Source organism: Vanellus vanellus, assembly GCF_965231255.1.
Source record: "Vanellus vanellus genome assembly, chromosome: 13".
In the NCBI taxonomy this organism is placed as follows: domain Eukaryota; kingdom Metazoa; phylum Chordata; class Aves; order Charadriiformes; family Charadriidae; genus Vanellus; species Vanellus vanellus.
Window position 1 is genome coordinate 1031927 of NC_138918.1, and position 12030 is coordinate 1043956.

The window sequence follows — 12030 nt, forward strand, 5'->3', positions numbered from 1 at the left end:
TTTCTACTGTTCCACCCTCAAAGACCTGAAGAAGAAACGGAACATCCACAGACTGCTAAAAAATGCTCTTTTCTGAGAAAGTGCAGTTATAAGGAGAGAGCCAGAAAATCTTTAAGCAATATATATTGATATATATATACATATATATATACACAGAGATATATATACACACATATATATATGCACATATATATATATACACATGCTTAAGGTAAACTGTCATGGCATAGCTTGTTTCTTTGAGCTGTGTACGTCCCTCCAAACAAACGCACTACGGGGAGAACGCGGAAGGCATGCAGTGCACAGACACCCCCGGCCACCGCCTGCTCCCGTGCCACGTTCCCACCGCACCAGCAGCATCCGCACACGAGCATCTCCTGTTGTCAGTATGGTTGTGCCCTTAAGGTATTCAGCTTGTGTAAGACTCAGAGTTTACAAATAAAAGCGTTTGTCATTGTGCTTCCACCACTGGAAAAATATCGTTACCCTATGACTATAAATGTTAAGGTGAAATAGGCAAATTAGGCAGTACTATAGAGATGCTTTTTTTTTTTTTGTGACCTAACAAATAATTATTATTGGGAATTATTTTTGTATCACTTAGAATCTTGCCCTAACGGTAATAAGGTCGTGTGCTTTCCCCACCCTGAGCCTATAGGTGGTACTTCCGCAGCAGTTCGGATTGCCAGGGATGTTTCCTTTCTGGAAACCTGTCGGGGATTTTGATTTTAAGGAAATCCTGGATACACTTTTCTAGCTCCTCCTCGATGGAGAGCTTCTCCTTCACCGCTTTCTTCTTGCTGGAGTTGGACTCCCGGGAGCCGGAGGTGAGAGTCCGGAGCAGGTCGCTCTTCCTCCGGATCTCGGACTGCTGCAGCAGCTGCACCGGCCCCTTCTTGGCCGGCCGGTCCAGAGTCTGTATGTTGGGCTGGCGGGTGACGGGGCCGCAGATGACGGTCTCCTGGGGGGAGCTGGCCTCCGACTGGCTGTCGCAGCTCGACGTGGACAGCTCGTTGCATGACGTGCCGCTCTCTCCCTCCTTGTCGCCTTTGCCGTTCTTGCAGCAGCAGTCGCAGTGGGACGAGGACCAGCGAGAGGGCTCACCTGCAAGAGGAACAGAGAGCGCCCCGGGGTTACCGACAGCTCCAAACCCTGTGCCCGCACCCAGGAAGAGGCTGCTCACCCACCGCCGCCGTCGCCGCTGCCGGCCGAGACCCGCGGGGGAGCTGAACGTCAACACAAACCGTTGGCAAAACCTCCACCCGGTCTGGGGGGGGCTGATTTCCATTAACAGGGGAGCTCCTTCACCCGCTCCGCTTGCATGCGTTGCTCAGGTCCCCCGCGGGTCCCCTGAGACATCCAACGCGTGCCTGAAAGTTTTCTGAGGTCCTCCGTGAGAAACAGTCACACGAGGATGCAGCCGGGCGCTTACGCAGGGTGAGCGCCCATCGCCCAGCAACACTAACTGCCCTTCAGGCTTCTAATGATTTGCTGCCACCTCCACCCGCCAACCCAGGGCCAAACCCTGAGCAGCTCACACGGGGCTTATTCTCCTTTGAGAGAAAATCCTGATGAAGTCCACAGAAATTCTGTGTGAGAAAAAACAGAATGGGGGCTTCAGATTTTGTCATTCCCGATCCATTCCTCCAAGTTTTGCCTGTATCCCCACTTACAGGCAAATTGGCTTCCTTTGAAGCCAATAAACTCAGGTGTGAGCAGAGCCAAGGCCAAGGCTACTAGTTCGAAAGAGACACACAAATGATGAATTTTTGGCTGCCAGAGGAAGGCGGTGTGTGGGAGGCAGGATGCCGGCAAAGCCTGCCGCCCCTTCCCACCCCAGCTACCGTCTCCACAAAGCTCGACGGGTCGGGCAGCTCCTTTCGGCACTGATCTTCCCTGCGCTTGTGTTTGATAAAGGCAGATCAGGACAGGAGGGAATAAAACTTGTTCGCGCGGGAAGGGTAAGTCTTGGCCGGCGTGTGAAAAGTCAGGCTGGTCTCACCCGGGAAGGGCAGGCTGCTCCAGCCCCACCGCACCCCCGAACCTCAGCATCGCTCTGCCTTTACAAGGGCAGTACCAAATACGCTGGGAAATCCACCCTCGCTCGTTTTCTCCCTGTTTGCCACCTTCAGGTTAAGACCCGCGGATTCTGCAAAGATCTTCTTTGTGCAACTACACACGGCTGCAGAGTCCTACCCCTCATTAGCAACAGCACTTAACGAGCCAGCGCAGGCAAATGCCCTGCCGCGGGCTCTGCCCCAGAACACACCAGTGTAACCAACGTGGCACGGGCCAGTGGCTCTCCCGTACAGCAGTGATGAAATTCTAGCCCGGCCACAGGGGCAGGCACCATCACCGCTCCGCCGAGGCATCACGGCAGCTCCGCAGTGTCTCCCCGCGGCCCCATGGCACACTGGTCCCCAGCGGACACCCCGCAGGGACCCCCACGCTGGTCCGGGCTCGGGGCGCCACAGCAGTGGGTTCATCAGCAGAGGGGCTACACCGGACTCGCTCCCGCCACCTCCCGCCAGCACAACACCCGCTGCCGCCCCGGTCCCGCCAGAGGCAGCAATGCTGCGCAGGATCGCATCCGCCACTGCGGTGAGGAGCACCACAGCTGATGACACAGCACTGGGAGGGGTGGCTGACACGCCAGAAGGCTGTGCTGCCATCCAGCGTGACCTGGCCAGGCTGGAGAGTTGGGCAGAGAGGAACCTCGTGACATTCACCAAGGGCAAGTGTGGGGTGCTGCACCTGGGGAGGAATAACCCCCTGCACCAGTACAGGCTGGGGGCTGACCTGCTGGAGAGCAGCTCTGTGGGAAGGGACCTGGGAGTGCTGGTGGGCAACAGAATGCCCATGAGCCAGCAATGTGCCCTGGTGGCCAAGAAGGCCAATGGTACCCTGGGGGGCATCAAGCAGAGTGTGGCCAGCAGGTGGAGGGAGGTCATTCCCCCCCTCTGCTCTGCCCTGGGGGGGCCACATCTGGAGCACTGTGTCCAGTTCGGGGCTCCCCGGGTCAAGAAGGACAGGGAACTGCTGGAGAGGGTCCAGCAAAGGGCTACAAAGATGAGGAGAGGACTGGAGCGTCTCTCTGCTGAGGAGAGGCTGAGGGCCGTGGGGCTGTTCAGTCTGGAGGAGAGAAGACTGAGGGGGATCTTATCAACGCTTATCACTCCTTCATGGGCGGGTGCCGGGGGGTGGGAACGGTCTGTGTGCAGTGGTGCCCAGTGACAGGACAGGAGGGAACGGGCACAAAGGTGACCATGGGCAGTCCCATCTCAGCCTGAGGAGGGACTTCTCTGCTGTGGGGGCGGCAGAGCACTGGCACAGCTGCCCAGAGAGGGGGGGAGTCTCCCCCTCTGGAGCCATTCCAAACCCGCCTGGAGGTGTCCTGTGCCACTGCCGGAGGTGCCCCTGCTCTGGCGGGGGGTGGCACTGGGGGGCTCCAGAGGGCCCTCCCAGCCCCCACCAGTCTGGGATGCTGTGGTCCTGTGAAAGTCACCGCAGGAGACAGAATGGCAGAATGTGTGCAAAACGCAAAGTACGCAGATCCTGGGTACAGGCAGCTGGCACCGGTCTTTTGCCGCATCTTACAGGTAAAATCCTGGCAGTCCCAGAGAAATTCTGAGCTGGGGATTTTGGAGTGGTCCGCCGCAGGCGGGGAGCAGCCGGGGGCTGCGGGAGGCGGGCCAGCACGGGCAGCCCTCGCCGCGGCGGCGAGGCGGGGAGCCAGCATCCCCGCGGGACACCACGCGCCGCCCTGGAAATCACACGCCTCCCCCACGGCATGAGACAAAACAACACAAAACAAGATGTTCCTCATGTCTAAACAAAGCGTTCAGACAGTACTGCTCCCGCTGCTCAGAAAAATGTTTGTTATTCTAAGTCTGTAATCATCGCAGTCTTTCTACTTTCCTTGGATTAAATATAACTATTTGTTCTTTTTTAAAGTAACAAACCAAAATAGTAATGACCATTCAGGTGACCGTTGGCTACTTATGTCACTAAACATCTCTCCCCACCCCCACCCCCGCAAAGGATATATACAGCCCACTATAAAATTCAGACCCGGGTGTCAGAAGGCACCTGGCTTCCCCAGCCTCTGGGGAACAGCGTTCGGGAAGTTCTCTCTTCCATTATGGACGGCCACAGCACCCCTAACTTTTCCAGACATCTTTTCTTCTCAGTGGCTCGACAGCACAGCCAGCTTTGGCCGTGAGCCGGCGCGGGCAGAGCCGCCAGCCTCGGCCCTGGTGGGCAGCACGCTGCCACGTCCCCTGCCCGCCCGGAGCCGACCCCTGCGGGCAACCCGCCTCGCGCCTGCCATCGCCCCCCGTGCACGAGGGCTGTCCTGCACAAGAGAGAGGCTTTTGGGAAACACGGTCCCTCATTTGCACAACCCATCGGTGATGGGAACCCCTGAATAGCGCTTAATTTATTTCCTGATTCAGGAAGCGCATGGCTTGAATTTTTCTTTTTCAGCCGGAGACCTGCCCAGGCGCAGCAATCCGGGACAAAGGGGAAGAGCCGCCATCGGTCACAACTGTTCCCGGACCAAACCGCTGCCATAATCACGGATTTAAATGTCACCTGGAAGCGTCCATCTCCCCGCTAAAATGTAATTATCATTTCCAACTCTTGCAGACTGGTAACATTACTCAGATCAAGGAAAGCGCAATTTAGCTTCGCAACTCCGGACCCGCAACACAGCCCCTGGTCCCCCCTGCGAGAAGGAACCCCGGCTCGCATCGCACCGTGGTTCTTGCGGCATTTCCTGCGGCGGTGCGAGGGGCAGGAGAAGGGGACGGGGGGGGATCAGTGGGGCAGAGCTCAGCGGGGGCCCCGTGGGACCGCGGCCGTGCCGGCAGCTCCTGTGCGGCTGCCAGGAGGGCGGCAGAGGGCAGTGGTGCCGATGGGGAATCTCTTCCTCATGCCACAGTCCGAGGTGACCATTTGCTGTCACCGCTCCAGAAACAGGTCCCCATCAAAAAAAAAAGTACAAAAAGAAAAAGAAAACAAAGGAAAATGTTGCTGCTGAGTTCAAACCCCCAAGCGTGGGAGCAGATGCTGGAGGAAGGGTGTTTGCAAGCTCATGGCAGCAAAGTGTTAAAAAGCCGCACCGCTGACCGTCACTGCCCTGCTCTCGCAGTTCTCCATCTTTTCCACAACCATGAACACGATGTATCTAATTTAAAGAAACGGGTGGAAAAACAAAAGTCAGGAAGCCCCTCCTCAATCTCTTCCTTCCACTTCCTTGTCAATAATGAAGGAGTCTTTCAGTCTGTGAGCTGTGTGGCCAAATTTGATTTATAGATGTGCTTCAAGACCTGTTCTTTATCTTGTCTGAAAAAGGTCAATAATGGCTAAATCGAAATTTTTTATAATTTGCTCAGCTTTGACAAAGGCATTATGCACTGAGCCATCGTAAGACCCTGATCAGCCGTGCTTCTGAGAAGCACAGCCGCGAGCATTCCCCTACTGCCGCTGACGTTGCGGCTCGGCGAGGGTTTTCCTGCGCTGCCGCTGCTGAGCACCCCCTGCGAGGGACTGCGCCGGCGCCTCGGCCCTTCCCAAACACACAACCATCTACTGCAGCGACCGCCAGCGCCGGAGAGGCAAAACCTAATCAGGCGGAAGGGAAGCGGTGAGGGTGTTCCTGGTGGCCCCGCGGCCGCAGAGGGGTGCCGGGGGCAGTGCCTCCTCGCGGCTCTCCTGGCCGGTGGGAGGGCAGCTCCTATGCTCCTTCTCTGTCTTCACTCTGCACACTCCTGTCATCACTTTTTCTCTTCTCACCTCTGAGGTCAGTCATCTTCCCCATGCTCCTTGTGTGAATTTAAGGACAAGAGTGAATCCTAACAGAGGAAACAGATTTGGTGAGCGCCACTGCTGCCACCACCTCTGTCCCAACGGGTTTTCCCTGCTCGGGACCGCGGGCTCCTGCCCTGTCTCGGCCCCGCAGGACAGTGGGGTCCAGCTCCCGGCGGGCAGCGCTGGGGATGCTCGCCTGCTCCCATGCCGGGACGATGCGCTCCCACTGCCTTTGCTGCTTCCCCACCCCACACTGAACCGAACGAAGTCTGAAGAATGGCGAAAAATGAGCCAAGAGGGAAAAGGTCTCTGCTCAGGTCATTTCCCATTAGCGCACTGTGCGTTCTCCTCCTACATCCTACCGCTGGCTCACAGCACAGCAGTTTTCCGTGCCTCCCTAACAGCTTCTAAGGAAATTCATAGGACCATTCAGCTGAAGCCCATCCACATCCCACAGCAGCAGGACAGCCCCCGAAACCCAAATCAGGCCAGCCAAGGAACGAAGCTCCAACGGGCACCCAAAGTGCCCCAACAGCCCGGACACCAAACATCGGACACCAAACATCGGACCACTGCAGCGGTGCGGGACATTGCCACAATCCCCTAAGGAAACTTTGCAAACCTGAGCTGATGTTCGCGCACCCTTGGGTCTTGGACACCTCCTCACAGCTGTAACCTCACAGCTGTGGGGAAGAAGGAGGGGTCTGGCCCCCCGTGCCCCGGGCAGAGGGACCGGACCCTGCTTGGGGATGGCCACGCGGGTGGGGGGACCCATCAGCTGCCATCCAGCACATCTAGAGTATATACTTCATTAGCACAAAACAAGCCTTTTATAAGTTAATTAAGACCGAATAGATGCTAATTTCACTCAATGAATATTCACCAACAATGGGCACACTGCGGGCGAGCCAGGAGGCAGAAATTCATCCATTCATGAGGCTGAGCAGCAGAACGCAGGCGAGACGTGGGTGCGGGAAACGGCTGCGGGGTGTGGAGTGGTTCCCCGGGCAGAGACCTCCCGCCGGTGGCGGTGGCGGTGCCAAGCGAGCGGGGCTGGGCCGGGCTGGTGCAGCGGGAGCGGGGCTCGGCGGCAGTGAGGGTGCCCCGCAGCGGGTGCGGGGTGCAGCGGAGGCGGGCAGAGCTCCCCAAACCCCCCGGGCAAAGGCGAGCGCCCGCCACGCGGCTGCCGCGGTGGCAGGGAGTGGGAAAGCCAGCGAGATCCTTCCTGCAACCAGAACAACTGCTCCGCTCTGCAGGAAAAGAAAGGGCAAAGGCGAAGGCGTTTCTTTTTGATAAATACATTTTTGATGCCTTTAGGTGGTGGGGAAGTCGGTACTCACTGTTAAACACGCTCTCAAAAACCACCCGGCCGGTGCGGCCTCCGGCCCTCCAACACCCCGCGCTGGCTGGCCGCAGCCCAGCGCCACACAGCCAGAACCCGGAGCGTGTGGGCAGCGCCAGCCGCGGCCCGTCACTCTGAGCGACAAAATGAGCTTAAGTTTTACGCTGAAAAGACCTTGATATAACCATTACAAGAACAACGCATCAGGCTAGCCAGAGCCGTGCATCAAGGAAATCTAAAGAGAGAGGGAAAGCTATGGAGAAAATTGAATTGCCCTTTAGCATTTAATGAAGTAGGGGAAAAAAAATAATTTTCATCAGGCTATCTTCAGATACCAGAGGAAGAAAAAAAAAAGAAAGGTCCCAGTATTAAGCAATAATACATGAAAAATACATCTGTGCCAACCAGCATCAAAGTAATTACCGTGCTAGGAAGTTGGCTCTGCTAGTTAAAACGGTACTGTAAAATTATCAGATCTCAAGTCGAGCAAGCTGGGTTCCACTTTGTTGCAGGTGCACAATGAGGAGAGCCAGCGGAGCTGCCTAATTTACTGCCTCGCACGTTCCCTTTGCCTAATTCTGACGCGGTCAGGCAAAGCCTCTGCTCCCCGCGCGCTTTGACAAACAGCTCCGGACGTGGGCACGGTGAGACGGCTTCTGCCGCCTCCTCGGGAGCTGCAGGACGCCCGGGTGTCCCAGGGGCAGACTTGCCAAAACACATTAAAGAGCCTAAATCTGCAGCCAGCTATCGCTCAGGGAACTCGCCGGCTACGGGGACCTCGCAAAGGAGACGCTCATTCTGCCCAGAGAGTTTCAGAGACTATGGGGTAAGGAAACACACCGACAAAACCCTGACAAGGAACGGAGGTCGGAGATTCTAGACACGTCATACAAGGTCTAATTTTGCCATTTTACGTGACTAAATTACTCTCTGCATTAGATCCATTAGTTGACATCAAAGCGAGGGAAAAGGCTCGGTCAGCCTGGCAGAGCCGCGGAGCAGCCCGGGGAATTACAGACAACTGCACGCGCGGTCGCAGCACAGAGCCTGTTAGAAAGAAAGTCCTCAACAGCGTCGTTAGCGAGGAAGCGCCCTTTGGGAGCGGGGGAGAGGGGCAGCAGGTCCCCGAGCACCGCCAGCACGGTGCGCGCGAGAGCGTGCCGGGGCGGAGGCTGCGCGGCCGCGCCGCGTGCCAGAGGGATGCCAAAGGGCTCCGCGTCTCGAGAAAAAATCTTCTGCTGTTTGCCTCAGGCTGGTTCCCCCTCCCCCCAGCAGTGTTAAACCAAACCACTTCAGCCGCCCCCTACCAAAGGGAAATAATACATTGTTCAGCTATTTAAAAAAAAAAAAAAAAAAAAAAAGTCACTTTTAAAAGATGTTTTGGAGCATGGGAGGGAGAATGGGAGGCAAAGGGCCCCCGATCGCCGGCTGTGCCACGCGTCACCTCCACGCACACCCCTCCGTAGCTGGCGGAACCAGCAGCTGCTGCCCAACCTCAGGCTGCAGCAGAAGACGATCCTCTATCACACTGTCATGAAAGGAGCAGAGCCGGCACGTCACGCCTTCCACGCGCGCACGTTACACAGGATTGTGCTGGATGCAACGAGTTTTCATCAGCAAGAGCTGCGCGGGCTGCAGGCGGCTGCCGGCAAAAGCAGCGTTCCAACCGCCGCCACTGCGGTGAGCCCAGCCCGGGCGGGAGCAGCATCGGCCACGGGTTCGGGCTCGGGGCTGCCGCAACCTCTCCGGCCTGGGAGCACTGCCTTCCACTGCCGTGCGTGTTGTGGAGTGACCGCGTGTAAAAGCAAATCAATAAAGCACTACTGAAAAAACGCAGACTGCCGCTAACTGAAAAGCAATGGCTACAAACTGAAGTGAAATCAATTAAAAAATAAGAACTATCGCCGCCGTTAAACAGAATAGCTAAGGCAAGTCAGTCATCCCCGTGCCAGGACACCGTTCACGCTCTTCAAATCTTTTTCCCGGCATTTTCCAGATCACTTTGAAAGGACATTTCGCCCAACTATTCACTTCTCGGAATGTGATTTTGGGGGGAAGTTAGTGACTTTCAGCATAGAGTGCTGACACTAACGCCCGCGCGAGGGTGGGCGCGCGCCGGCCCAGCTCACCCCGGCGTCCCTGCCCCGCGGACGGCAGCGTGCCCACCGGCGTGGGAGGACGCGCAGCCCCCAGCCCCGAACCGGGGCTGCTGCGACCTGCCCCGGCCACGCTGCCGTCAGGCGTCTCTGAGTTAGAGAACAGTCAGCGCTTGTTAAATCCCATCTCAAAGGGAAAACCACGCGTACCTGGAGGCCAGGAGAGTCGTAAACCCTACAAGCCGGGCCACTCCATCGCACTGCGTATCGGAAGCTTTTTATTAGAGGAAAACTGCTGCCGGTGTCAATTCATCCTTTTGGGCACCATTTTGCCATGCAAGAAACATTTTTGCTGGAGCCCCAGGGACAATCTAAGTGCCGCAGGTGGGAGATGTCACTGCGTTTGGGTCCGGGTCAGCAGAGAGCCTTTAGTCACCATCAACTTTCGGTGCGAGGGGACGTGCATCTCGCGGGGATTCGTGCCGTTCCCAGCAGGGTAAACCTGCCCACGTGTGTCGCCGCATGGGGCCGGGTCTCCTCACCGCGGTTTTGGGAGCTGTCAGGATGACAGACAGAGCCGACAGGAAAAAAAGAACTATTTCTCTGCATTTTGCAGTGCGAGGAAGGCAGCTGCAGCGGCACCAACCCACGCGGGACCCGCGGCCGAGCAAGGACGGGTGCTGAGCCCGGGGACCGGCCACCATCCCGGCGGCAAACAGAACATCGCGCTGATCTAACCACAGAATTCATTAATTAATGTCTAAATGCTTTGAGATTCTTGGATAAAAGGGGCTAATTAATTCTGTCCTGGCTTTCCTGCTTTTCTCCCTGATCTCAGCACATTTCTCTCCCAGTACCCTAATTATAATTATTATTATTAGAAGCTTCTGAAGAAGCAGCAAAGCCTCTGATGTATAATTGACACACGAACCATCAGCCATCCGGTTTCTCTCTTCTCCTCTCCCTCTTTCACACTGAACACGCTCAAGCAGGGGACGGGAAATCCCCGCGAAGAGGGACGGCCGCTGCGCGGAACACCGGGGAGAAGAGGGAAGTTATGATATAAAATAAAATTAGCACTGAACCTTCAAAGCAAAATCAACGCTGATTTTTTATCGCGAGGAACGGCACACAGACCCCAGCCCTACCCAGCACGGAGTCCAGCTCAGGTGCGACGGTGTTTGAATTGTACGCCCGGGATAAGCAGCCCAAGGGGACAGCCCCGGGTTCCGCCGGCAGCGCTGCCCCTTCCTCCCCCCTGCTGGAGCCGCGGGATGCTCTGGTTGCGGGGGGGGTGCAGAAGCACTTTGAGGTGTCTAAATCTGCCCCAAAGCCCCTTTGAGGTGTCTAAATCCGCCCCAAAGCCCACTGCTGCCGCGGGTTGGGACAGCTCCCCCTCCTCCACTTCCAGGAACTCTGAGAAGTTGTTTTTCACATGAGTTCACCCCAAAAAAGGCCAACAGAAAATTTAACACCATTCAAATGTCAATGCTATCCACAAGCAACTTCCAACCAAACGCTGTCTCACCACGTCATTGCCGCAGCCGCTTCTGGGACCGGCACCAGTCTCAGCCTCTGCCTGTCCCAGGAGATCCCCCCCAGGTTTAATCCTGCTGACAATCGATCCAGCTGCTGCGCCAGGAGGAAATGAGCGCCCTTTGCTCCCCCCTGGGGACACAGAGGGAGTGCCATCAAACGTGGGAAACCTCCGACAGATCCCAGGAGAAAGGGCTGAACACTTCTTAGGCAATTTTTCACTGATAAATGCTGTTGTCTTGAAACTGAAATACTCTAAAAGCGCATGGTGATTTTGATGACATTTGCACTGGGAGAGTGCTGAGCCCCATCACTTCAACACTCCCTTTCATTTTGACATCCATAAGATAACATTAATTTTAATACCACACTACGCATAGTTAATTTTCTGTTATAATGCTTTAGAATTATAAAAATGCAATGTTGTAATATTTCAGAATGAATGTTACAAATTACTATTCTACAAGAAAGTTCAAAAATTTCATTTTTTCCCCTCCTGAATTTGGAATGAAAGTACGTGTTGATGTGGGAGGACACGCGATGGGATGGAGACTCCTTTCTCATGCAGCTCTGACCTCACAGGCAGCAGAGTTCATTGTTCTCAGAATTCTGCTCCTTTTATTCAGCTTCTACAGTTTTCACAGCTCTTTTTCTGGAGGGGGTGGGGGAGGTATGGTTTGGGGTTTTTTTGGGGGGGGGGGGCACAGAGGGAGATTGGTGGCTGTTCATTGTTTTTCAGGGGAAGAGGGATGGTTGAGCCTGTCTTACAAAATAACGAGCGACAGGTTTGTTGCTACAGATACAGAGACGGCAGTGAAGCCGTAACCAAAGGCAGGAGTGAGTCCTCTGCTGAGAAGAAGACACCCCACCAGCAGCAGGAGGGTCTGGCTGCCGTCACCGCCCGCACAGTGGCCGGGGCCGGCACGGCCGGGTGCTGTCCCCCAGGAGGGGGGGGGGCACTGGGCGATGACCCTGGCCCCAACCGCCGGCACTGCAGCCCCTGGAGCATCCCACCAGCCCCTGGAGCATCCTTCAGGAGACACTGCTGGGAAGGGGCAGTGTCTTCAGGCAGGGCACAGAGGGTGTGCGCCGTAAGCGCTTTGAGGCAGGCAGAGGTATTTCAGGGTTCAGACAGTCATTACCTCTACGTGTGAGGGCGGTACCAACCTTCCTGGCATCATCCGAATTTGAGCCATTTTCCCATCTTCCTGTTTTCAATCCACTCTTGTCCATTTACGCTTTCCT

The 12030-nt window shown here is 56.0% G+C and overlaps 1 protein-coding gene across 1 annotated transcript in view; it reads right to left on the minus strand.

The window, feature by feature from the left end:
• Positions 1-652: 652 nt before the first annotated feature.
• The window catches only part of KCTD16 (potassium channel tetramerization domain containing 16), a gene marked incomplete at both ends in the record, with an annotated part of 76112 nt that continues 64734 nt past the window's right edge, over positions 653-12030 (minus strand). The window contains one exon of the mRNA XM_082489704.1: positions 653-1104. Coding sequence (XP_082345830.1) covers positions 653-1104 — 452 coding nt within the window. The remainder of the gene's footprint in view (positions 1105-12030) is intronic.